At 42.6% G+C, this 27,929-nt stretch overlaps 1 protein-coding gene and 1 non-coding gene across 7 annotated transcripts in view; one reads left to right on the forward strand and one right to left on the reverse strand.

Moving 5' to 3' along the window:
* TCF12 (transcription factor 12) overlaps window positions 1-14,078 on the forward strand; it is a 379,427-nt gene extending 365,349 nt beyond the window's left edge. For all 6 annotated transcript variants that reach the window (XM_030930025.1, XM_030930026.1, XM_010374267.2 and 3 more), the window contains 2 exons: window positions 8,206-8,359; window positions 11,718-14,078. In XM_030930025.1, coding sequence (XP_030785885.1) covers window positions 8,206-8,348 — 143 coding nt within the window. In that variant the 3' untranslated portion in view covers window positions 8,349-8,359; window positions 11,718-14,078. The remainder of the gene's footprint in view (window positions 1-8,205; window positions 8,360-11,717) is intronic.
* On the reverse strand, window positions 4,246-4,350 carry LOC115898051. The gene has a single exon (XR_004057809.1). It is a non-coding gene; the product is annotated as a small nucleolar RNA U13 (small nucleolar RNA).
* Window positions 14,079-27,929: the final 13,851 nt, after the last annotated feature.

The raw sequence follows: 27,929 nt of genomic DNA on the forward strand, positions 1-27,929 counted from the left end.
ACGAGAAATACTTCTGTGTTTGAAAAACACAAACATAAATAAACATAAATTCTACCATGCCTAGATGGACCTTATTCATTTGTAACATTGGAATTTGCAGTGGTTCCATGTGGGCACCTAGAACAGAAAAGCTGAGTCTGAGAGAAGATCTATCATCTAGGCTTTCTTACTACTGACTTTCTGGTCTGTTATGGGTACTGACTATTTCATACAGTTCTGCAAAGCTGTCTAAGGAGTCTTTGACTGATGAGAGTTTGAACAGATTTCAAATACACTGAACTGTAACTTCGTTAGGGATTGCTTTGATGTTCAGAAAAGCCTACTTCTCCCCTGCCTTCAGGCTGGGCTTGAAGCCTTGTCTTAGGACTTTACATAAAAGCCCAGGGATCTTTGTAAGGTATGTATGTATGTATGTATGTATGTATGTATGTATGTATGTATGTATGTAGAGATGGTCTCATTGTTGCCCAGGCTGGTCTTGAAATCCTGGCCTCAAGCATCTATAGGCTTGAGCCACCATGCCTGGGCTCAGGCTCCTTGAAGGACACTATGGTGGTTGTCATACAGGGTTTAGAACCCTTCATACAGGCCACAATACCTGTGCCTTGTCTTTGGCAACACCTTCAAAGTTTTGTATAGCCACTGTCTTTTCCTTGATTTACCTATAGTTTTGAGTTATTTTGGTGACTTGATCACTTTTGAGAGCCTCTTTATCCCTACAGGGACCCTCCTTCGCAGTCCCTGATCCAGCCCTTTCTATAAAAACAGCTTTTGTTTACATGACCTATTTGGGCATCCTCTGCACTCTGGCTTCCCTTCTGGTTTGGGATGATGCTTCAAGACTGTATCTGATTGTGACCCAACCTGTCACAATCCCTGGATAAGTAGTTTTACCAGGAGGCAAGCTGACCCAGGTCTAGCAGTTCATCCCAGAGAAGAGTGAGAAGAGTGGCTTCTCTTCTAAGCCTCAGATTGTGCCAGAGCATTTTTTGTGCCTTGTTGCCCCACCTGTCAAACCCTAAGTCCCCACTGCCAATTTAAGCTTTTCCATTTTCCTGACTACGTTATTTGTACCTTTGCCATTTTTATTCCCTAGCAGATAAAACAAATGACCTTCAAGTTTGTACTGTCGGCATTACTCAGGACTCAGTGGTTAAACATTTCCTCCTCTCAAGCTCTTTCACAGGTCAGCTCAGTCAGCTCACTGTTCTTTTGATAATTTAGTGATAAGAGAACTATTAGATTTTCAGTTTCCTGTTCTCCAAGTGAGTTTGACGATAAATGGTCTAGGACAGTGGTTTTGAAATCTGGCTGGTCCCAGAAGCACCTGAACCTTTTCTTTTCTCAAACATTTCCAAACCTTACCCCCAGGGGATTCTGGTGCAATGAGATGGTTAAATGTGGTAGACTTAGCATATGCAGTGATAATACTGCAGTCTTTCCTACATCCCCACTAAAATAAATAAAAATGACATTTATTGGCCGGGCGCGGTGGCTCAAGCCTGTAATCCCAGCACTTTGGGAGGCCGAGGCGGGCGGATCACGAGGTCAGGAGATCGAGACCATCCTGGCTAACACGGTGAAACCCCGTCTCTACTAAAAATACAAAAAACTAGCCGGGCGAGGTGGCGGGCGCCTGTAGTCCCTGCTACTCCGGAGGCTGAGGCAGGAGAATGGCCTAAACCCGGGAGGCGGAGCTTGCAGTGAGCTGAGATCCGGCCACTGCACTCCACTACAGCCCGGGCGACAGAGCAAGACTCCGTCTCAAAAAAAAAAAAAAAAATGACATTTATTTTAACCCACAATGACAGATGAGAGAGGAGACCATAGCAGATGAAATAGCAAAAGCTGCATGTAGGATAGAAAGTCGATGGAATAGTGGTACTTACTTACTTGTTTCTAAGTACCAAAGAATCCATGTCTCAAGAGTGGTAAGATCTTGCAGGCCGGGCGCGGTGGCTCAAGCCTGTAATCCCAGCACTTTGGGAGGCCGAGACGGGCGGATCACGAGGTCAGGAGATCGAGACCATCCTGGCTAACATGGTGAAACCCCGTCTCTACTAAAAATACAAAAAACTAGCCGGGCGAGGTGGCGGGCGCCTGTAGTCCCAGCTACTCAGGAGGCTGAGGCAGGAGAATGGCGTGAACCCGGGAGGCGGAGCTTGCAGTGAGCCGAGATTGCACCACTGCACTCCAGTCTGGGCGACAGAGCGAGACTCCGCCTCAAAAAAAAAAAAAAAAAAAAAGAGTGGTAAGATCTAATCTTGTGCTAAACATATTGATTTCTTAAATGCCCTGAAGTTAAAATACATAATCGTGAAATTTCAGGGCATTAGGGTAAAAACAATATTCTAAAGCTTCTGGAGATAAAATATAAATAGCTTACAGATAAAGAAACAAGAATCAAAATATCATCAGCGTTCTGGACAGTAGTACTGGATTGCAGGAGATAGTGGAGCAGTACCTTCAAATTTCTGAGGAAAATAATTTCAACCTAGAATTCTTTTTTTTTTTTTTTTTGAGACAGAGTCTCGCTCTGTCACCCAGGCTGGAGTGCAGTGGTGTGACCTTGGCTCACTGCATCCTCTGCCTTCTGACTTCAAGTGATTCTCCTGCCTCAGCCTCCTCCGTAGCTGGGATTACAGGCACATACTACCATGCCCAGTTAATTTTTATATTTTTAGTAGAGACAGGGTTTCACATGTTGACCAGACTGGTCTGAAACTCCTGACCTCAGGTGATCCGCCTACCTCAGCCTCTCAAAGTGCTGAGATCACATACATGAGCCACTACACCCAGCCGGTTTCAACCTAGAATTCTATACGTTGCCAGGCAATCAAAGGTGAAAATAGAATGAAACTATTCCACATAAGCTGGGTGTGTGCCTGTAGTCCCAGCTACTTGGGATGTTGAGTCAAGAGAACCACTTGAGCCCAGGAATTGAGGCTGAAGCGAGCTATGATCATGCTGCTACACTCCAGCCTGGGTGACAGTGCCAAGTCCACCCTGTCTCTAAATAAAAATTAAGTTGGCAGCCGGGCGCAGTGGCCCACACCTGTAATCCCAGCACTTTGGAAGGCTGAGGCGGGCAGATCACGAGGTCAAGAGATCGAGACCATCCTTGGCAACATGGTGAAACCCCGTCTCTACTAAAAATACAAAAATTAGCTGGGTGTGCTGGTGCACACAAGAAGTCCCAGCTACTAGGGAGGCTGAGGCAGGAGAATCGCTTGAACCTGGGAGGCAGAGGTTGCAGTGAACCAAGATTGCGCCACTGCACTCCAGCCTGGCGACAGAGCGAGACTTCATCTCAAAAAAAAAAAAAAATTGAGTTGGCTGGGCACAGTGGCTTATGCCTATAATCCCAGCACATGGGAGGCCAAGACAGGAGGATCGCTTGAGCCTAGGAGATGGCTTGAGACCAGCCTGAGCAACATAATTAGGCCCCATCTCTTAAAAAGTTTTAAAAATTAGCTGGGCATGGTGGCTCACATCTGTAGTACCAGCTACTTGGGAGGCTGAGATGGGAGGATCACTTGAGCCCTAGAAGATTGAGGCTGCAGTGAGCTATGATGTAGGACCACACTCCAGTCTGGGCAGCAGAGTGAGAACCTATCCCAAAGAAGAAAAAAAAAAAGATATTTCAGATATGCAAATCCTTTAAAAATTTACCTTCCTCGTACATTCTTTTAAAAAATAGAGACAGAGTCTCACTGTGTTGCCCAGGGTGGTCTCAAACTCCTGGCACAAACGGTCCTCCCACCTCAGCCTTCCAGGTAGTTGGAACTGCAGGCATTAGCCACCACACTTGGCTCGTGTATATTTTTTCAGAAAGCATCTGGAACATATACTTTAGCCAAATAAGTGCATAATCAACAAAGACAAATGCTATAGAATCCAGGAAACAAAGGATTTAACATAGAAAAACAGCAAAAAGACAAAGAGCTACTGGGCCTAGAGAGCAACTAATCCATTGAAAATTGAATATTATTAGTAGCAGAAGAAAGGTTTCCAAGGAAAGAAAATGGAATTAATTGATAATACGATGTGTTCAAGATTAGGAAAATATATTGATAGGCATTTGTTAGATCTCTTGGAGCATTTAATGGTGGGGTTGGGGAGATGGAATTTGCATTACTAACAAATGAGAAAACAAGTAACTATAGGAAAAATAAACAGTTATATGAGCAAGGGAGCAATTACTGTAAAAAAGAGTTTTTCTTTCTTTTTTTTTTTCCAAGTTAAGGTCAGGTGGGCATTGTGCTGAGGTCATAACAAATTTGAGAGGGTGGCACATCTCACACACACTCGTGAACACCCAATCATCATGCTCACGAACTACAAAAGGATCAAATCTTTCCTCCCTCCCTCCTTCCCTCTCTCTCCCTCCCTCCCTCTCTCTTCCTCCCTCTCTCTCCCTCCCTGTCTCTCCCTCCCTGTCTCTCCCTCCCTGTCTCTCCCTCTGTCCCTCCCCCTCTCTCTCTCTGTCCCTCCCCCTCCCTCCCTCCATCTCTCTCTCTCTTTTTCTTTCTTTCTTTTCTTTTCTTTCTTTTTCTTCTTTCTTTCCTCCTTTTTTCTTTTTCTTTCTCTCCTTTCTTTTTGTCTTATGCTTTCTTTCTGCCTTTGTTTCTTTCTTTTTCATTCTTTCCTTGTGTCTTCCTTCCTTCCTTTTTTTCTTTTCTTGTCTTGTATTTTCTTTTCTTTCCTTTCCTTTTCTTTCTTCCTCGGGGTTTTGCTCTCTTGCCCAGGCTAGAGTGCAGTGGCACAATCATGACTCACTGCAGTCTCAGCCTCCCAGACTCAAGTGATGCTCCTACCTCAACCCCCTAAGTAGCTGGGACTACAGGCGGGTACCAGCACGCCTGGCTAATTTTTAAATTTTTGTAGAGACAGTGTCTCACTATCTTGCCCAGGCTACTGTAAAATTCTTACCTCAGCAGCTGTCTCCATGTAGTCGTAATAACATAAATATTTTCCTAGTCATAATAATGTCAGAAGTGACTAGTGAGCCAAAGGTTTTGCTATAAACATGTTGCAAAGTTAATGTTATAGGAGAGTCAAGTCCTCAGCTACATAAGAAGTCAATAGATTGAATTCCCCTAATTGAAATTTTGGAAGACATATTTCTCCTGCCCTGCAGGTCACGAGAAGTACCAGATCTTTCTGGCTACTTAACACACGTTTGCCGTGGTCTTCTGTCTCACACCAAGAGGTATGAAAGAGTAGCCTTAGCTTTTTTTGAATCAAAGTTGTTTATTTACTTCACATTTCCTAGAGTCTGCCATAGTATTGTTCTTCCTGCCAGAAGTGTTCTTTGTCTGTCTGACTCTAGGAATCTGGAAAATCTTGCCTAATTTACTGAGTTTTTGGTGCTGGTCCTTCCCAGCATTTCTCATCATGTCTCCTAGATGCTGATGTGATAGAGTCACTGTTAGCTAAGAGCAATTTTCCATTATAAAGAGAAATGTGAGCCTTTTTTCAGTTGGAAAATTTTCACATCTCACATTCTCCTCTTTAAGTTTTACATACTAATTTATACCCTCTTCTCAGTCTCTCGGGTCGTTATATGAGACTTTAACCTCCACAGTCTCTCTTTTATTTTTTTTTTGGAGACATAGAGTTTCGCTCTTCTTGTCACCCAGGCTGGAGTGCAATGGCGCGATCTCGGCTCACTGCAGCCTCCATCTCCCTAGTTCAAGTGATTCTCCTGCCTCACCCTCCTGAGTAGCTGAGATTATAGGCACTTGCCACCATGCCCGGCTAATTTTTTGTGTTTTTAGTAGAGACCATGCAGGCTGGTCTCAAACTCCTGACCTCAGGTGATCCGCCTGTTTTGGCCTCCCAAAGTGCTGGGATTACGGGCATGAGCCACTGCACCCGGCCCATAGTCTCTTACAAAAAACAAAACTGATGAAGGACAAACTCTTATTTGTTAGAGGTGCACAACTACTTATTAAGAAAGTAGCTCTTAATATTTTTTGCATAATGATGAACATGGTATTTTCTCCTACTAGTTATCCTGATACATTAACTAAGAGTATATCTTTCTTTCTTCATTCATTCATCCTTCTTATAGTTGTATAGGCTCTATGTCTTTCCGTAAATACAAGGGCTTAGAAAATTAGAACTCTAAAATGAAATTTTATTAATATGCATCACTGGTAGTCAGGAGTCAGCTAAGTTTACTGTAATGAAGTTTTGTTTACTTTTTAAAAACTTCAATGTGAGCTATAAATGTTGATTGAAATATATACATTCAAATTCACTTTTACCTTACTTTAAAGGGAAAGCCGGTACAGTGGCACTTGCTGGTAGTCCCAGCTTTTTGACAGGCTGAGGTGGGAAGATCCTTTCAGCCCAAGAGTTAAAGGCAAGCCTGGGCAACGTAGTGAGACCCTATCTCTGAAAAAATGGTCGGGGGTGGGGTGGGGACATGGAAAAAGGAGAGCTGTAATAATGATACATTGGCTATGCCCTCATTTCAAGAAAATCTGACATAAAATATAACTTCTAAAAAATACTATTTTCATTCCAAACTAATTACAAATGATCCCTTTATGTTATATTCATTAGGGCATTTTAATCCATTTATAAAAATATGTGGAGCAACTTTTAACCTATACTATATGTTATAATCAAATAATCAAATAAAAAGCTATATCAGAAGCTATGGATATCTTGGGCTTAAAACTCATTTTTTAAAAAATCCAACAGGAATAGTAGTGTGTAAGTAGATTTTGATCCAGTGGGTCTTTGATCTGATGGATTTTCTTTCCCTTTATTTCTCACAATAGCACCCTATTTCTTCTTTTTCTTTTTTTCTTTTTTTTTTTTTTTTTTTTTTTTTTTTTTTTTTTTTTTGAGACAGTGTCTCCCTCTGTCATCCAGGCTGGAATGCAGTGGCGCAATCACTGCACCCTTGACAACTCTTGGGCTCAAGTGATCCTTGTACCTCTCAGCTTATTCTTTAACCTCTTTTGAAAATGCCCATGTCACAGATCCCATGTGGTCTTCTTTGTTATCTTTTATAAGAAGCAGCAGAGGTTTTTACCACCCTTTTAATAACACCTCCAGCAATAGAAAGACCAACTCAGTCATCTCGTTTCACATATATATCAAAGTAGAAAAGTAACATGTGCACCAGCTATCTATCCCTCTCCCTTGAACTGGCAGATTTCCTATAGAAGAGGGGTCCCCAACCCCTGTGCCCCGGACCAGTACCAGTGGCCTGTTAGGAACTGGACTGGCTGCACAGCAGGAGGTGAGCAGAGAGCAATCCAGCGAAGCTTCATCTGTATTTACAGACACTCCCCATCATTTGCATCTCCACCTCCTGTCAGATGAGCAGCAGCATTAGATTCTCATAGGAGCGTGAACCCTATTGTGAACTGCATATGCAAGGTATCTGGGATCTAGATTGCCTGCTCCTTATGAGAGTCTAATGCCTGATGATCTGTCCTTCTGTCCCATTACCCCCAGGTGGGGCCATCTCGTTTCAGGAAAACAGGCTCAGGGCTGCCACTGACTCTATATTATGGTGACTTGTATAATTATTTCATTTTATATTACAATGTAATAATAATAGAAATACAGTGCACAATAAATGTCATGTGCTTAAGTCATTGTGAAACCATCCCGCTCCCTTCCCCCCGTACCCAATTCATGGAAAAATTGTCTTTCACGAAACCAGTTCCTGGTGCCGGAAAGGTTGGGGATCACTGCTTTAGAGGAATAGCTGAGGATATCTCTTACTTTATCCTTTTCTGAACTGGTAACTTTTAGATAAAGCGCAGATGTCTCTCTCTAAGTACAAGATGTCAGCATTCATGTCAATTCAGTGTACCGTGTCTTAGCAGGACATTGAAGAGACTTGGTAGCCTAATAACAAGAGCATTTGCCAAAATGTTTGAGTGAAGAGTAGCATTTTGATTTAAATCAAATCAAACCCTAGAAGACTAAATCATGAGCAAAAAAATGAAGAAAACACAAAATGGTCACTTAGAAGTATAAATCTGGATGCTCAGTTCAATGCTGAGGTTTTGTGTGAGCACGTTGTTTCTTCTATGTGATGATACTTAGTATGGGAACGAAGTTACACAGAGATTGGTAATCCCCACAGAAAGAAAATAACAGCAATTTGTTCAGCTTGAGACCTAGTTTATAACTTCAAACCATAGTGATAAAAATTCTTTCCTCCTGTTTTAGAGAGGAACCTTAACCCCAAAGCAGCCTGCCTTAAGAGAAGGGAAGAAGAAAAAGTTTCTGCCGTATCGGCAGAGCCGCCAACCACACTGCCAGGAACCCATCCTGGGCTTAGTGAAACTACCAACCCTATGGGTCATATGTAAACATCAACCAGGTAAGTACGGGTTTGAAAAGAAACAACAAGGAAATAACCTTAAGACTCATCTTAAACTGGGTTAGAATCTTTGAACAGAATTCTGTAGTGAGCAGTGGCCATTGTAAAGGTCACATGTAATTTGAAATACAACAGTTTGTCTTTCTGTTACATTTTCAGACTTAGAGAGCCAGTGTCATTTTATACGAAATTACCATTTTCTTCAAAGTGTGACAGTACCTTGTGACTTTGGTTATTCTGTTCTGAATCGTCATGTTTACTCTCTTACATGAGTATCTTCCTGATCCAAGAAGAAATAATAAAGTGACTCAGCCATCAGAAAACGCTCATGCTACCACTCATGTTCTTCATTTCTTTATTCAGAAATGCTTGACTATATCATCAACCAGTTTTCTGCTAATTATCTAGCTCTTTGTCATGAAGCCTTTATATATAAAAAAGTTATTACTTCTATTTGGATCAATAATGCAAGTTTATGATATGATGCTTCCCCCCCACTTGCAAGCACATCAGTTAACACCTTCTAGAATCTATTAATGAATTTGAAGTTATTATATATGGTAGAGCCAGAATGCCCTTCTCTCTGGTGGAATTTTACTTGTTCAAGGACTATTCTTTATATCTTCCTCTTCGTGGACTAAACACAATTCAGTTCCTTGTGATTTTTTTTTTTTCCCTCAAGACGGAGTCTTGCTCTGTCGCCCAGGCTGGAGTGCAGTGGCACAATCTTGGCTCACTGCAGCCTCTGCCTCCCAGATTCCAGCAATTCTCCTGCCTCAGCATCCCGAGTAGACTAGCTGGGATTACAGGTGCGCACCACCATGCCTGGCTAATTTTTGTATTTTTAGTAGAGATGAGGTTTCACCATGTTGGCCAGGCTGGTCTTGAACTCCTGACCTCAGGTGATCCATGCGCCTCAGCCTCCCAAAGAGCTAGGATTACAGGCGTGAGCCACCTCACCCGGCTGGTAACTTCACTTTTATAACCTGCCTTCAGCAGTATGTAGTTTTTTTCCCAATTTTATCAACAGATTAAAAGTAGTAAGTAAAGGCAGATGAGTGTGGGGTGTGGAACAGAAAAAAATATGAAGTGCAGTTTCATTTGGTCAGTTTTGTGGCTCTCAATTTTGAACTGAAAGTCTGGAATTTGATAGAATATTTGGTAGATAAACTACAAATATTACTGACTCACCTTTTCCTGAGGGATTTAGTTCCTACCACCACTATATATAGAGGGTCAAATGAGAGCACATACAGGGTCAAACCAGACCACACAGAAGATTTCATTTAGGGTAAAAGAAAGGAAGAGTTAAGGCAGTTATTTCATAAATCAATTATAACTGTAACATTAGCACACTGGAGAAAACCTCAAACTACCTCCCCCACAAAAAGTAGCCAGCAGTCTAAGAGATTGTACATGTCAGAGACTTTAGGCAAGAGCTAAGCTAGTTTACAGATCCTCTAAAACCTAAATCATTGTTTCATACTCTACAGAAAATATAGACTGCTATGAAACAATAAATATTTTTGTTTCAAAAATAAACCTTGAAGTTTTTATGTTTGTTCGGGATTTTTGTTGTTGGTTTTATTGTTGTTTGTTTGTTTTGAGATGGAGTTTCACTCTGTCACCTGAGCTGGAGTGCAATAGCGCGATCATCTCGGCTCACTGCAACTCTCGCCTCCTGGGTTTGAGCAATTCTTCCACCTCAGCCTCCTGAGTAGCTGGGATTACAGACATGCACCACCACACCCAGCTAATTTTTTTGTATTTTTAGTAGAGACAGGGTTTCACCAGATTGCCCAGCCTGGTCTCAAACTCCTGACCTCAAGTGATCTGCCCGCCTCGGCTTCCCAAAGTGCTGGGATTACAGGCATGAGCCGCTGAGCCCAGCTAAAAAATTAACTTTGAAGTTTTAAAATAAAACCATGCCACTATTTATCAGTGCAAAAGAGACTTTCTAAATTGATAGATTATTTCAAAGAAGAGTGATGGGAGAGGTAACTTCTTAAGCTCAGGTCCCAGATAACCACCAAGCTGTGAAAAAGCGCTAGTCATTCTGCCCTAACACTTCTCTTGGAGCCTATGTCTTATTTTCTTGTCTCGCTCTAGTTAGTTCTACCCATTTCCTCTTGTTTTCTTCCCAGTCTCTCTCTTACTCCTTCAACTTTGTCTTCTCATTCTCATCTCTCGTTTCCTTCTTCTTCCTTCCTGTGCTTTTACTACTTCTGTATTTCATACTGCTTTCATAGCTCTACCCTTATCTCTTTATAATGTGGAAATTTTCTCACTTAGGTTAAAATTAAACTTTGGGCATTCCCACCTATCAAAAAAGGATCAAGAATTCTTTTAAGTTTAAAAAGGCATCAAGATATGAGACATGTAGTGAATGCACTTTGTTCCGTAAGTTGTATAGGCTAGTGTTTGTCATCTTAGAATATGTGCTGAGGTTGCTAATTTCATAAAGATAGTTATCTGGTTTCATGAATTGGATAGCAGATTAAAAGCAGCAAGAGACAGGGCAGATGTATATTATATACATCTATATAATTATATATATATAATAGATTTACAGAGTTACCACTATATATATTATATTGGGAACATAAGTATGTATAGAATTTGTACTAATAGAGTAAAATGTTGTTAATAAATATTGAGTAAACATTTATTGAGGACCTACTATTTGCCAGGAACTGGGACCAATATGAAAATGAATGCAAAGTGGCCTCTGACCTCAAGTGCTCTCAGTTCAGATGAAATAAATGTAAACTATTAACACAGTGTGGTTGAGTGGAGGCAGCAGCAAATTGAGGGCTTTACTGTTGTCTCACTACTGAGGAATGAATGAGTAGCACCTCAGAGCTCAGTTATTGCCAGCTTGAATGTTGTTAAAATGAAGGTTTACATCATTGCTGCATCTGTTTTATACTCCTATAGTTTGTGGTTCTGTAATTACATGATCTCCTTTAAAAATCTTACCATATAGCCGGGTGTGGTGGTGCACACCTGTAGTCCCAGCTACTCAGAGACTGAGGTGGGAGGATCACTTGAGCCCAGGAGTTTAAGACTGTATTGAACCATGATCATGGCACTGCACTCCAGCCTGGGTGATACAGCAAGACACTGTCTGAAAACAAACAAACAAAAAACCTTACCATGTGCATCAAGTAAAACCATTTCATTATACCTTAAAAGGAAGAAGTTCATTAAGTCACTTAGCAGACTACAAATTTAGTGCAGACATGGATATAGATGAGGAATACCAGCTTGTTTTGTTGGTGGGAGGGGGAAGGTGTTTTATTTTTAATAATTATGTACTAACTGGTATTGTCCTCTCCCTTGGCTGTCCCTGCCACAGTTCCAGAGTTATCAGTAGGCTAGATAGAAGGTGACCTCTCCTCATAAGGACTTGGACAACTCAGATTATCTGAAGACACAGACCTGACAGGAGGGAGAAGAAAAAACAAAACACTTGAAGCAAGAAACTCAAATGTAATCCTACGATCAAAGCAACTGGTCAACACTTCCATCAGAAGTGAAGATAGGAAGCTCATCAGATAGAACATCAGCCCATGAGATGTTTGCAACAAATCATTTTGTTGCAAGCAGTGTGTCGCTTCTGCACAATCAGAGACTGTCTCGATCTCTCCACTCACCGTGGAAGTTGCCTTGTGCCTAAACTGAATTGACAAATGCATTGTAACTACAAATTTTATTTATTGTTATGAAACTGTAAGGTCTACATATAAAGGGAAAAACTTAATGTGGAAAGCTGATCTACACTCAGCTGATGCCAGCATACATTAAAGCGGTTCACGTGCAGAGAACAAAGCAGTGACAACCATTGGCCCTTAGCATTCCCGGCATACCTATTAGTGTCTTAAAAAGGAAGGGAAAAGTCTTTTGTTGCCCTCTCCTATCCTTTTGCCATATGAATAGTGTTTTCCATGAAATAGGAAAATATCACTTGGAATAGCATTTCTCTTGCTCTCATTTTTTGATTTATTTTTATTTTCTCTTTGTGGGTGTTATATTTGATTTCTAAATCTGAATAGTTTATGGTCACAGTCCAGCCTCCTCCGTGCAGCCCTGTGTGCTTTGCACATTTACCTTACAGTGGTAAGCAGAGACCATCTGTGACCATAGCCTAGCTAGGATTTTAAAAGGGGAAATTTTGTTCTCTAGGTTTTCCCCCAAATAAACATTGCTTTATTTCTAATAATAACCAAGACTTTTCAGGCTTCTAGATCTCATAGGAAAGCTTGTAACAGCAAAATTGTAAATTACAAGGGAAGAATCTACTTTTTAGAAATTGCTTTGTTTTCCAAGCAGTAAGTACTACATACAGTACTTGTAAAGTGTTAGCTGTAAGTAAGCACAAAATACATTTAAAATACAAAGACGATTTTTTCAGGCTGTGATTATGGTGAACATAACAAAACCCAGTAGTCACCAAGGCAGGTAGTGTGATAAATGAACACACCACTCTGAGGCTAATTACCTAATGGAATACAAGAGCAATGGTCACCCGTGTTTCCTTATCCTAGCCTTTATTTCTCTGTCATTTGGATGGCTGGTCAATGGGGAAGAATTCAGTGGGTGATTTAATCAACTGCAAACCATCTGCCCCTGTCCCAAAATGATGAGCCAGATTAGCATTAAACCAGTATTTGTCAGTCCATCTTAATACTGTTCATTAAGGCACTCTCTGTCTCTAATCCTTAGGAGTTGTTTTCAAAGACATGATCACTTTGAACTTCCATGAAACCTGTCTTCCACCACAACAACCCTGGGAGAGAAAAACATGCTAAACGAGGTATCTTGGCTTAATAATTCCTTATAGCCAACATCAACAGTGGCAATCAGCACACAGAGGAAAGGACCCAAATCACTATGTAGCTTAAAGATTTCTGTTAATTTGAAAGAACAAAAACAGGACAGAACTTCTGGTACTCTAATCAGGATGATTCCTAACAAGTCAGTCATTTGTGAATTTAGTGGACTTTTTGGTTACTTTAATTTGCATATATTCTCCAGTTACATCAGACTCGATCTGTGGCCTTGTTCTTCATTTCAGTGTTAATCAGCTAAACAGAAGTTGTTGCTTATGATGTGTGAGTGAACATATGCCACTGCCTGGCCTTTTTTTCTTCAGAGCTTGTTGTCTTTTTCGCTATATTAGACTTTGCAGTATGCCCAGAAGCTTTCCTTCATAAAATAGAAAGAAAAAAACATTTGGCTTATTTTTCACTGTAGCTAGTCTTTTATACAATAATCTTGTAAGAAAATTTCTTGAATTCTAAATATTACTCTTTCTAGATTTTTGAAATCAAAAAGTTTTCAGTAAAAAGTTTCTTACTTTATTTTATTATATTAGGTAGTAAAAATGTAGGGTTATTTACCATAACCTGTTCATTAATATCAGAAATTTACAATAGCATTTTAAGACCATAGTAGGATTCTAGCATACCGTGTAGTACCTATGGAGTATTGTAAGAGCTAATTGTTGGAGATGAATTGCTTCTCATCTTGTTCTCCAGTTTCCATTGTTGGTTTATTGCAGATTTGTATCCTGTGTCAAATTCAAGGTATTATTGATAAACCTTTTCAACCAGCAGCAAGAAGTTCAAATTTTTTTCTGTCACTGTAACAGAAAACACAATATGTATATAACATTTATGTAGCAATAAATGTGCCATCTTTTTTTTAACACAGTAAACTAGTGAGTTTTTTACATTTCTCTTTCTCAAATAATGTATTTTGTTTTCTTTTCTCCATCTCATTCATCCCAGAAACACTCACTGCTTTTCCTAACTGCATTATCTGCATTATCTGGGAAACCTTTCAGGATAGAATCAGGGTTGTGGAGCTAAGTTGGCAATCTGGTCTAGAGCTTCTCCAGCTTGTGCTTTTCTCCTCTTGCCCTCACTACTGATAGTGGCCTTTTACCCTTTTCCTAAAGATTGACCACAGCAATTAGTAGCTATAGAAAATCTACTCATTTGTAGATCTAGAGAAAAATGAAGAAGATGGAAAAAGACTCAAATGAGGCTTTTTAAGTTATTCTTCAAAGCACTTTTCACATTTCCCATACCCTTTCTCACAAAAAAAAAAAGTGTGTCATAATTAGGTAATGGTATTATTTATTGTTTAAAAGTTAAAAGATTAAAAGTTTGCTTTTATCCCAGTTTTTAACTACAAAAAAAGCATAGTGATTATCCATGAGGACTTCATGCCAAGCAGGAACTTCAAACAAACTGGACAAACTTTTTTTGACAGTGAATGACTTTTTGTAGGACCTGTGCATGCGAAACCCATGGTGATTGTCACATACTCTCGGTATGCTGGCAGATTGCTTCTCTTGGTGAATTATGAAATCCACTGTTCACATTGGGTGCCTAACAGAACATTTTGTTTCTTGTGGGATTTAGTGAAAACTGTTAAACTTGTTAAGTTGATTTTATACAAAATCATAGAAATCTCTAAGAAGAAAATGTATAATCTTAAGAGCTGAAATGAAATATAGAGACCATCTAGTAAACGACCTCATTAATAGATCTGTGAAAACTGAGACTCAGATTGTATGTCTCTAAGAACACATAATTAGTAACAGATCAAGACACTTACAACTTTCCCTACAAAATCTCCCTGCCTTTACTTTCTCTTTCTAGATTTCTAGGCCAATTCTACTCAGTGTCTTCATTTTCTTCCATATTTGTTTTATTTCGTGTGTCTCTCCTATAGTTCATGTTTTCTTTCTCCTTGGAAACTCAAAATTTAAACACGTGTGTGTGTGTGTGTGTGTGTGTGTGTGTGTGTGTGTGTGTGTGTGTGTGTGACTTTACAGAATTTGGCATTAAATAGTCCTCGATTCAGATCTGAGCTCAACATCTGATTAACTTCATTTTCTTACCTGAAAAATGGAGATAACATATTAGAATTGTGTAAGTATTGAATGAAACAATGTATGGAAAGCTCTTATGGTTCTTGTCACATAATAAGTACTTAATAAATGATAAATATTTTTAAATAAATAATATTATAACCAACTCCCAGGATGAATCCTCTTCAGCCATCCTGTCAGAGGCAAATGGTAAAATAAACCCCCAGAAGATGTCAACCCATCTTTGTAGGAGTCTACATTCTTTTGCAGCCATCCAACGAAATATTGCATTTCTTTTCAGTGCCCACCCATGGCTACATTTTAAGAGGTTTTTTTTTGTTTTTTAGACCTTCACATTTCAAGAGTGAGTCTGGTGGGCATGGTGGCTCACGCCTGTAATCCCAGCAATTTGGGAGGCCAAGGTGGGCCGATCACTTGAGGTCAGGAGTTCATGACCAGCCTGGCCAACATGGTAAAACCCCATCTCTACTAAAAGAACAAAACTTAGCCAGCCATGGTGGCAGGTGCCTGTAATCCAAGCTTCTCGGGAGGCTGAGGCAGAAGAATCACTTGAACCCGAGAGGTGGAGGTTTCAGTGAGCTGAGGTCATGCCATTGCACTACAGCCAGAAGAACAAGAGCAAAACTCTGTCTCAAAAAAAAAAGTGAGCCAGTAGGCTTTACCCAGTCACACTGTGGGTGGACAGCTGTATCAGTTTGGGTTCTTAAGAAGCAGATGCCAAGAGGAAGTTAGAAGGGCAAAGGATTGCCAGGCGCGGTGGCTCAAGCCTGTAATCCCAGCACTTTGGGAGGCCGAGACGGGCGGATCACGAGGTCAGGAGATCGAGACCATCCTGGCTAACACGGTGAAACCCTGTCTCTACTAAAAAATACAAAAAAAACTAGCCGGGTGAAGTGGCGGGCGCCTGTAGTCCCAGCTACTTGGGAGGCTGAGGCAGGAGAATGGCGTGAACCCGGGAGGCGGAGCTTGCAGTGAGCTGAGATCTGGCCACTGTACTCCAGCCCAGGCGACAGAGCAAGACTCTGTCTCAAAAAAAAAAAAAAAAAAAAGAAAGGCAAAGGATTTATTAGGAGATGTACCTGTGAAAAAGCGGTGAGGAATCAAAAGTAGACACGGATGGCCTTCAGATCATGCTGCAGGTTTGACATTAAAAGAAGGGCATGTAAGGAAGGAGGATTAGGCAGGGAGAGCCTCAGGCTGCCTGCAGTTTTGAAGAAGGCCTGAGCAGCCCAGTGGGGGTGTTCTGGCACAAAGATTGCCGACGAAGGAGGCTTGTGTTGGGCAGGAATGGCAAAGTAGTATCAGTGTCCCTGTTTTGGTCCGTGATTGACTGGGATTTACCTGAGGAGACTGAGGCCTCAGTTTGAACACTGCAGCAAAAGTGCTGCAGCCAGAAGCTGACAGCTAACCACTCTCCCAACAGGTTATCTGTGAAAGGAGACCTCAGGTGCACCTCATGGCTTCCACAGCACCTCATCTTCTTCCTACAAAAGAGCAAAATAAAACCAAAGGGTCTTCTGAAGTCACTGAGACAATAGCTGATCTCATTGGGCCAATGAGTCTTCTAAAAATTGCAGTTCCTTCTCCTTTGGCATTCCACAGTCAAGTAAACCTACATGTATTATCTGGAAGAATGAATCCCATTCCTCCTCCATCTTCTTTTGCTCTGGTGTGTAATCTGAATACTAGCCCCTAAAGTTACTGTGTTTAGCAACTTCATTTCTCCATGTCTGTTGGGGGCTGGTTTCACGATCCCCTAAGGATAGCAAAATCTCCGGATGCTCATGGCCTTTATATAAAAGGGCACGATATTTGCATACAATCTACACACATCCCCCCACATACTTTAAATCATCTCTAGATTACGCATAGTACCTAATGCACAGTAAATCCTATGTAAATCATTATTATGCTGTATTGGTTTCTCGTCTGCATTATTTTCAGTATTACATTGTTTTGTTCTGAAACCAGGGTCTTGCTCTGGTCACCCAGGCTGAAGTGCAGTGGTATGATCCTAGCTTGATGTAACCTCAAACTCCTGGGCTCAAGTGATCCTCCTGCCTTGGCCTCCCAGAGTTCTGAGATTACAGGTGTGAGCCACCATGCCCAGCCTGTAATGGTGGTGGTGTTTGAGACAGGGTCGTACATTATTGCCAAAGCTGGAGCACAGTGGCACATACATGGCTCAACCTCCTTGGCTCAAACAATCCTCCTGCCTCAGCCTCTAGAGTAGCTGGGACCGTAAGAGGGAACCCCTGTGCCTAGATAACTTTTTTATTTTTTGTAGAGATGGAATCTCCCCATGTTGACCAGGCTAAGCTTAAACTTATGGACTCAACCTGTCCTCCCGCCTTGGCCTCCTAAAGTGCTGGGATTATAGATGACTGTGCCTGGCCCCTTGTTAATTTATAATTAGTTTTTTCCCCCCCAATATTTTTGATCTATGGTTTCTTGAATCTGGATATGGGACCTACATCAGATAAGAAAGGCCAGCTGTATTCTGGTGTTCTTCACAGGACAAGTGACAGTCCCTGCTTGCTGGGTCAGTGGACTGTCCACGCATCTTTGTGGCCACCTGGTTTAGGAAGCTCACAATGTCCCCATCATTTGGAGGTGTTTCCCTGTGAGTGACCTCAGCCCTAGGCTTTCTTACATGTGCCTGTACTGGAGCATGTATATGGGAGTAGAAATATCTTTCCTATGTTTGTTACCTTTCCTTAGTTATTGCCAGAAGACAGCCTGGAGGGGTTTTCTGTTCTCTTTGACATAGACCTTCAATCCTTTCCCCAAACTGTCATGTGGTGCCACTGCTGCCTTCTGCCAGGGTCTCCTTTCTCACTCTTGAGGGTCAGTGTTCCGCTACGCTGGGTCCCCAGGGTCTCTGAGCCATTTTGTCTTTGGGCTTGGTGAGCACCATGTGCAAGATTTCCAAGTCTTTCAAAGCTTGTGAAAATGTTTGCAATCTGAAAAAATATTACGGTGCCAAAAGAAAAAAAATGCAAAATGAAATTAATTTCAAAAACAGTTACACAAGTCATACAAAACTGTTATAGCAAAACTAAATTGCTATTTAATGTGGAAATTGAGCTTATTTTAATGTATTTGATCTTATTAAATTTGGTGTAGAAGGAATGTACCTTAACACAATAAAGAAGCATCTATGACAAACCCATAGCTAACATCCTAACTCACTGGTGAAAAGTTAGAAGCTTTTCCTCTAAGATCAGGAACAAGACAAGGATGCCCACTCTAGCCACTTCTATTCAACATAGTAATCCTAGCTGGAGCAATTATGCAAAAGAAAGAAAAGATAGCCAAATTGGAAGAAGTTTAACTGTCCCTATTTGCAGACAACATAATCTTGTAATACAGAAAACCTTAATGATTCTACCAAAAAACTTAGAACAAATGAATTCAGTAAAGTTGCAGAATACAAAATCAACATACAAAAATTAGTAGCATTTCTATACACTAACAGTGAACTATCTGAAAAAAAAATCAAGAAAACAATCCCATTCAGAAAAGCTTAAAAAAAGTAAATACTTAGGAATAAATTAAACCAAAGAGGTGAAAAACTGATACACTAAAAACTATAAAACATAAATTGAAGAAGATGCCAATAAATGGAAAGATACACCGCGTTCATGAATTGGAAGAATTAATGTTGTTCAAATGTCCATACTACCCGAAGTGATCTATAAGCTTAATGCAACCGGTATCAAAATGTCAATGACTTTTTTTCACAGAAATAGAAAATTTTTTTCACTGAAATTTGAATAGAACCACAAAAGACCCCAAATAGCCAAAGCAACCTTGAGCAAAAAGAACCAAACTGGAGGCATCACTCTACGTGACTTCAAAATATACTAGGAAGTTATAGTAATCAAAACAGTACAGTACTGACAACAAAGAAGACACATAGACCAATGGAACAGAATAAAACACCCAGAAGTCAGTCTGTGTATTTACAGAAAATTGATTTTTGACAATGATATCAAGAACACACATGAGGAAAGGACAGTCTCTTCAATAAATAGTGTTGGGAAAACTGTCTGTCTACATGCAAAAGAATGAAATTAGACCTTTATCTCATACCATACACAAAAACCAATTCACAGTGGATTAAAGACTTAGACATAAGACCTGAAAATATAAAATTGCTAGAAGACAACAAGATGAAAAAAATAAAAAGAAAAGAAAACAAGACAAAAGCTCTATGACATTGGTCTGGGTAATGGTTTTTTTAATAGGATCCCCAAAAGCACGGACAGCAAAAGCAAAAATAGACAAATAATATTATATCAAACTAAAAGCTTCACAGCAAAGGAAACAATCAACAGTGAAGAGACAACCTGGAAAAAATATTTGCAAGCCACACATTCGGATAAGGGGTTACTATCCAAAATATACAAGTCAATAACAAGAAAACCAAGAAACCGATTAAAAACTGGCCAAGAACCTGAACAGACTTTTCTCAAAAAAAGACATACAGATGGTCAACATGTATATGAAAAAGTGCTCAACATCATTAACCATCAGGGAAAGGTAAGTTAAAACCTCAATGAGATATTACCTCACACATAGTAGAATGACTATTGTCAAAGATGGCAGGGCACAGTGGCTCATGCCTGTAATCCCAACACTTTGGGAGGCCTAAGCAGAAGGATCGCTTGAACCCAGGAGTTTGAAACCATCCTGGGCAACAAAGTGAGCCCGTCTCTACAAAAAATAAAAATGAACCAGGTATGGTGGCGTGCACCTGTAGACCCAGTGACTTGGAAGGCTGAGGTGGGAAGATCGCTTGAGCCCAGGAGTTCGAGGCTGCAGTGAGCTGTGATTGCACCACTGCACTCCAGCCTGGGCGACAGAGTGAAACCGTGTCTCAAAAAAAACAAACAAAAAAAAAGCAAAAAAGATAAGGTGTTGGCAAGGTAGTGGAGAAGGGGGTACCCTTGTACACTGTGGGAATGTAAATTACTACAGCCATTATAGAAAACAGTATGGAGCTGCTCAGAAAAATAGAAATAGAACTACCATATGCTCCAGCAACCCCACTACTGAGTATATATCCAAAGGAAATAAAATCAGTATGTTAAAGAAATATCTGCACTCCCATGTTTGTTCATTACAGCATTATTCACAATAGCCAAGATACAGAATCAACCTAAGTGTCCATCAGTGAATGAATGAAGGAAGCATGGTATATTTCCACAATTAAATACTGTTCAGCCTTAAAACAGAAGGAAATGCTGTCATATATGACAACATGGATGAGCCCAGAGGATATTATGTTAACTGAAATAGCCCAGGCAAATCAAATACTACATGATCTCATTTATATCTGGAATGTAAAAAAAAAAAAAAAAAATTGAGGCCGGGCACGGTGGCTCACGCCTGTAATCTCAGCACTTTAGGAGGTCGAAGCAGGCAGATCACGAGGTCAGGAGTTCGAGACCAGCCTGGCCAACATGGTGAAACCCCGTCTCTACTAAAAATACAAAAATTATCCAGGCGTGCTGGCACGCACCCATAATCCCAGCTACTCAGGAGGCTGAGGCAGGAGAATTGCTTGAACCCAGGAGGTGGAGGTTGCAGTGAGCCAAGATCATAGCCTGGGAGACAGAGCGAAACTCTGTCTTGGGGAAAAAAAGAAAAATTGAATGCATAGACGCAAAGAGTAGAATGGTGGGGCTGGGGGTGGCGAGAGGTGGGGCAGTGAGGGAGCTGGGGAAATGTTGGTCAAAGGGCACAAAATTTCAGTGAGACAGGATAAATAAGTTCAAGAGATCTGTTGTACAACATGGGGACTATAGTTAGTGTATTATATTTTTGAAAATATAATCTTTTGTATGTTCTCACCACAAAAAATTATGTGAGATAATGCATATGTTAATTAGCTAAGTTGAGCCATTCACAATGTATACATATTTCAAAACACTACGTTGTACACAATAAATACATGCAATATTTTTTGTCAATTAAAAAAACTTTTAGGCCGAGCATGGTGGCTCATGCCTGTAATCCCAGCACTTTGGGAGGCTGAGGCAGAAGAATCACTTGAGGTCAGGAGTTCGAGACCAGCGTGGCCAACATGGTGAAACCCTGTCTCTAATAAAAAATACAAAAATTAGCTAGGTATAGTATCGTGCACCTGTAATCCCAGCTAATTGGGAGGCTGAGACATGAGAATCACTTGAACTCCGGAGGCAGAGGTTGTAGTGAGCCTGGTCCATAGAGCAAGACTGCACTCCAGCCTAGCCCACAGGGTGAGACTCGCTCCCAAAAAAAAATAAAACAACCAACAGCAACAAAAACGTTTACATCTATTTGATACAACATAGGTTGAGACTTCCAAAAGTCTTAAAAACCATCCTAAGTTCCTTCAGTCCTAGAGTTCTTTCTCAGTCATCGCTGTTTTTGGTTCTCCGGCTTCTTGATAGTCTCCTTGGAAGAAAAACAACTACATGTTTCCCTCCAAAGGCAAGGGCCGTCTCTGTATCTCTGAAGACCTAACCTTCTACCATAGTTCGAATATGTTGGAAACGTAATCCCCCATGCAACAGTGTTGAGGGGGCGCCTAATAAGAGGTCATGAGGGCTCTCCTCCCGGGCTGTTTTGCCCTGCCGCCTTCCACCATGGATGCCGCCTTCCACTATGGATGCCGCCTTCCACCTTGGATGACGCAGCACAAAGGCCCTCAACAGATGCCAGCCCCTCCATCTTGCACTTTCCAGCCTCCAGAATTGTAAGAAATAAATTTCTGTTGTTCTTTTTTAATTACTCAGTCTCAGGTATTCTGTCATAGCATCAGAAAACACACTAAGATACCTGCCTAGGCCATGAGGACCCCAAGACACAGCACAAATTTTCTAGAAGCTCTAACCAGACCACCTTTCTCCTACTCCCAAGGTGAGGTCCTTCCTTCCCCTGTCCCTTGCAGCCCTATGGGATTTTTTGCTTTCTCTCATTCTCCGGGCCTTCTGCAGCTCCATTTCCTGCAAGATTGCATCTTTTCTCCTGGATATTTGGTCCTCGCTGGACTGAGGTGGCAGCCCAGTGTTGGGAGCAGGCCTCTGGCTGGCCTCTGGTCAGTAAGCCAGAGGGGTCACCTTGTCCTGAAAGACAACCCAGCCATTGGCCGTGTTTTCTGCCATCTTCTGAGTATTCCCAGTGATGCCCCTCAGCAGTTCAAGACAAGTTGGGTTACACAACAAGGCAGCACAATAATGAAGCTCCCACTCCTGGCTTGGGCCTGGGCATTAGAAAGCCCTGCCTGCGGGGGGCAGGGGGTGCCCTCACATGCAGGAGGCAATGGCTAGTAGCTTCACCAGAGGATCCTCTGCCTACTCGGTCCAGGCCTCCCCCTAGGGCCATCCCGCCTCTTCCTCATTAAAGCCTGTGCTGAAAGGAGCGGGGTTGTTTTTCAAATTCTTTCAGCAGTGAGTTATTGATCAACACTGATAGTGCAAGCAGCTCGATCTCACCCTGAACTGACAGAGATTAATTAGCTTGATTCCCAAGCATAATTCCTAATTAGGCACGGGAAGAAAGGAAAGAGAACACAAAGGAACTATTCTTCTCCAGGAACCACCGACCTTCTGTCCAGGGGTGGAGGAGGAAGAAACAGGTAAGCATGTCTCAGCACCAGAGTGCTTCTTGCCCAGTCCAAAGCTGGGCAGCCAGCCCAGGAGCACAAACAACACCGAGGATGGTGCCGGTGCCATCCTGCACAGGTCTCAGAAGAAAATGTGCATTTTATTTGTTTGCTTTACTCTCTGCCTAGTGATGCACAGGGAAGGCACAATTAAGCAGGAAGCTTTGAAGTACCTGCTGTAGGCTTGCTTGGCCACCAGAGGCTGAGGATGCAAGCAGGGGAGAATTTAGCTCCATTGGGCTGGGGAAGAAAGGTTGGATGGGGAGGGGGTAGTAGCCCTGAGACTTGAACAGAAATAGTGAAAGGAACCACTTCCTGCAGCTGAGAGGCAGGAGCCATCTTGTTCTGTTGTGGGCATTTTCTAGAGTGTTCCAGCCAGGACCGGCGGTCCAAATGGCTCTTCCCTGGTGGTGGGTGGGGCAACAGGAGGTAGGAAGGACCTTCGATGTGGCATCCGTGAGGTGTGGCCAGTCAACTTACCCATGCTGAGCTTCCGTTTCTCTTCTGTGAAATGGGGATAATTAACGATCGCATCAGCTTACGTGACGGTTGTGAGAATTAACTGAGGAATTCAGAGATGCATTGCACATAGGAGGCACTTCCTAACCCACCTAAAGAAAGCAAACCCACAGGGCAGCAAATCAGAAACGGATGAGGGCTGACCTCCTCCTTATTCAGTAGCGCATGTCTAATAGACCTGACTGTGTCCCACACATGCTGCCCCTGAGGAAGGCTTATTATAAGGAGCTACAAACAATGTCACCTGGGAAAGACAGTGGACTCAGGTATAGAACAAGAACACCTGCCCGGGCTGACTGGGGACCAGGATGCAGGGAAGGCTGCCTGGAGGGAGTGACACACTCCTGAGTCTGAAATGACGTTTTTGGCCAGTAAACAATGATTTGGTGAAAATGAGTTCACTAGAGGTTAATCAAAATTGGGAGTCCTGGCCGGGCACGGTGGCTCATGCCTGTAATTCCAGCACTTTGGGAGGCTGAGGTAGGCAGTTCACGAGGTCAGGAGTTCGAGACCAGTCTGACCAACATGGTGAAACCCCATCCCTACTAAAACTACAAAAATTAGCCAGGCATGGTGGCACCTGCCTGTAATCCCAGCTACTCAGGAGGCTGAGGCAGGAGAATCGCTTGAACCCAGGAGGTGGAGGTTGCAGTGAGCCGAAATCATGCCACTGCAGGTCAGCCTGGGCAACAGAGCAAGACTCTGTCTAAAAAAAAAAAAAAAAAATTGGGAATCCCTGCTCTCTGCAGTAGGCCAGTCGTGTGTCCGAGAATCATGAGAGTGTCTATTTCTTCCCCATCACCACACCACCCCACACTCACACCAAAATGTGTCACCCTTCAATCCCTTGAAGTCTGCTCAGCATCCTGATCCAAACAAGCCACTTTAAAAAGTGCAATTACGAAACAATAGGGGACATTAGAACACTGGCCGGACTACTGTGGATACATTTAGATGTGATACTGTGGTTATGTTTTTCTAAAAGTCCTTGTCTGTTAGAGATACACACTGAAGTATTTACAGAGAGAATGATACAATCAGTCTGGAATCCACTTCAATGCCATCCAGTGTTGGAGGGTGGGGAGTGGGGTTAGGGGGTTTCAAGGAAACAAGATTGGCCCAGTCTATCAGCATTGATGCTGGGTGAGATAGGGAAATGGGGGTTCATTATACACTTTACTTTTGAAAATGAAGTTTTTCATAATAAAAAGTTGAAAGAAAGACAGAAGGAAGGGAGATGGAAAGGCAGGGAAAGGAGAAAGGGAAGGAGAGAAGGAAAAGATTCTGCTCAAATGTCCCTTTGGAAACTTTTCTTGACCCCCACGTTGGTACGGGACGGGGGGAACAGGGAGGCTGTTTTCTGCTCAGCCAGAGCAACAAGGCCCATGAGGAGACAGGAGGGATGTCTGGAGAGCAGTTCCAAGCCACAGAGTCCTTCTGGGGATCATCCACACCATGGAGAGAGAGCGGAACAGGGAGCATAGCACAGACCCATGACATAGCGCTGTGCCCATGACATCAGCTGGCAAAGGGCCACGGAACCAGGAAGGAGGCATTAGAAGGGCGAACACCAGCAGCTGTTGAGTAGCAAGAAATGTGAACCAACTTCTCTACCTAAGGAAGTGGTAGCAGGGCCGTGGAGGTGCAGGAGAGGGACAGGTTCCAGGATTAGAGTGTTTTTTTTTCTTGAAGGGGGAGAGGCTACTGTAGCCGCAGGTACCGAGCATCTGGTGTCTGGAGAGATGTAGCTACTCAAGGCAGTTTCTGATCTGGAACCAGGAAGAGTCTGTTTCCCCACAGGCAAGCAGATGTTCTGGCCTTGGTGCTGGGCCTGCCACCACCAAAAGCGGAGATGCCCCACGTGCCTGCGTCAGGCATGACAGGTCACTCCTGAGTCCTTGGGTCTCCCCAGGCCTTCTCCAGGGCTTCCCAACAGGGCTGAGGTTGAAGAAAACGCTCAAGGTTCACCCCACTGCTCCGACCCTCTCACCAGAAGAGAAGGGCTGTGTCCCAAGAGCAGCCTACTTGGGAAAAGAATATGTGGGGTGACTTGTCCAGATCTGCCCAGGGAGGCTGGGAATGGAGAGAGAGAGGAATCTGCCAACCAGTTGGGGGAAAGTGGATTTTGCAACAACCTTGATGATATTAAATGCCTGGGAAGACCAAATGTTTAATATTTGGAGAAAAGGCTGTCTAAACAAAGTAATTAGGAGGCTCCTTTGTAGTGATATGAAAGAGATGAACTGGGTATACCCGACATCAAAGACAGGAGATTCAGTGGGGAATGAGGCCCACGGCCGGGCGTGGGCAGGCTGGAGGACAGGATCTCACAGTGTGCCGTGGGGGAGGGCGGCCCCTGCAGTGTGCGTGTTGAGTGCTTGGAAACCCCAAGTAACACTTCCCCACTCATTTAACACACTTTCTAAAACCTCTCTCTCAGACGAAGGTTAAACCTCCCCAAAAGCTACTTTTCAAAAGCAACCTTTACCACCAACCACGAGAAACACAGGGGCCTGCCTTCCACTGTTTACCATTGGGCAGGAAGTCATTTATGGACCATTCTCTTGCCCAGGATAAACTCAGAAGTGGACACTGAGGGCTTGTTGTGGGTGCCACCAGGCAAGCTAGGGCATCGGAGCTCAGCAGAGCTGGGTGGGAATTCTGCTTCTCCCTCCACTACGTGAGTAACCCTAGGCAAGTCGCTTAGCCTCCCCAAGCATAAACTGTTTTGTTTGTAATATGCAAATAATAAGGGGTGGAGGAATTTTTTCTTTTTTTTTTTTTTTTTTTTTGAGACAGAGTCTCACTCTGTCACCCAGGCTGGAGTGCAGTGGCGCAATCTCGGCTCACTGCAATCTCTGCCTCCTGGGTTCAAGCAATTCTCCTGCCTCAGCCTCCTGAGTAGCTGGGATTACAGGCGCCCACCACTATGCCCAACTAACTTTTGTATTTTTAGTAGGGACGGGCTTTCACCATGTTGGTCAGGCGTTTTCCCAGGACCCAGGCAGAGAGCTGATTCCAGCATCCATGTTGCATCCCCCTCCCGCTGTAGCTGGCGTCTCCCAGAGCCGGGCACCCACCGCAGAGCTTCCAATCCCAGGCCCATTGGAATGCAGGGGGACTTCTGAAGTTCATTTAACCCCAAAATCAGTGATTCTACACCATATTTTGAAGTGTTTACAGGTAAATCATGTGATACTGGTATTTATTTTTCTAGCCCAAATATTCTAGCCCAAAGTACATGGTAGACAAAATAAGAATGTCAGGATGCTGATAATTACTGAAACTAGATGAAGGTACATGAAAGTTTAATTTTGATTCTCACCTACTTTCATGTGCATTAGGAAACTTTCATAATAAGTTAAAGGAACAAAATAGGCCAAGCTCAGTTGCTCATGCCTGTAATCCCAACACTGGGTGGCTGAGGCAGGTGGATTACTTGAGGTCAGGAGTTTGAGACCAGCCTAGCCAACATGGTGAAACCCCATCTCCACTAGAAAATTAAAAAAAAAAAAAAAAAAAAAAAAAAAAAAAAAAAAAAAAAAAAAAAAGTTGTAGCCAGGCGTGGTGGCAGGCGCCTGTAATCCCAGCTACTCAGGAGACTGAGGCAGGAAAATCGCTTGAGCCTCGGAGGTGGAGGTTGCAGTGACCCACGATTGCACCATTGCACTCCAGCCTGGGTGACAGAGTGAGACTCCATCTCTAAATAAATAAAGGAACAAAATACATTTCAGTCTCGAGCTCCAATTCCCTGCTGGGAGGAGCTGAAGCTGAGCTATGGCACCCGCTGCTTCTTCTCCCTCATCCCTAAAAATGTGGGGTGCTGGGTGCCAAGGGAGATCTGAAGATGGCCACCACTCAGACCAGCAGGAGAGGCCAAGAAGGTGGTGAGAAATTACAAGGTATTGTAGCACATGCTCCCCAGGGTGAGGACACAGGACTCTGGGACCTAAGGAGGGAGCAGTTAACTCAGAGAGGGCCCAAGTCACTGAGGACCTGACCGTGGTGACAAAGCCAGTTAATAGGAGCAATGGTTTTGCAACCACAAACATTGGTCTGGGGGACTGCGGGCCCAATGTGGTGGGAGTTTTAGATCAGGGACCCCTCCACTGCACGTCGATTCTTATACTTGCTAAGTTGCACTGAATTCTCACTCAACCCATTTGGAGGCTCTCCCCAAGACAGGAGTCCCTTTGAATTGGCAGGATGTTAAAAGCTTCCTCCAGCCATTGACCCTGGGTCCCCTTGGTAGAAATAAATCAGATTTTCCAGGCAATCCTCAGTTTCACGTCCATTCCCTCATTCAATCAATTATTCAATTACAAATCATTTTTAATATGATTTTATGGTTCAGGAATTCAGGCAGGGCTCAGCTGGGCAGTTCTTGTGCCCCACATGGCATTGGCTAGGAATAGGCTACCCCGAAGAAAGCACAGTGTAATGGGAGATGGGAAATAGGTTAACACAAAGTTACTATACTACAAGAAAAATCT

Source organism: Rhinopithecus roxellana, chromosome 5 (assembly GCF_007565055.1).
Source record: "Rhinopithecus roxellana isolate Shanxi Qingling chromosome 5, ASM756505v1, whole genome shotgun sequence".
NCBI classification, from domain to species: domain Eukaryota; kingdom Metazoa; phylum Chordata; class Mammalia; order Primates; family Cercopithecidae; genus Rhinopithecus; species Rhinopithecus roxellana.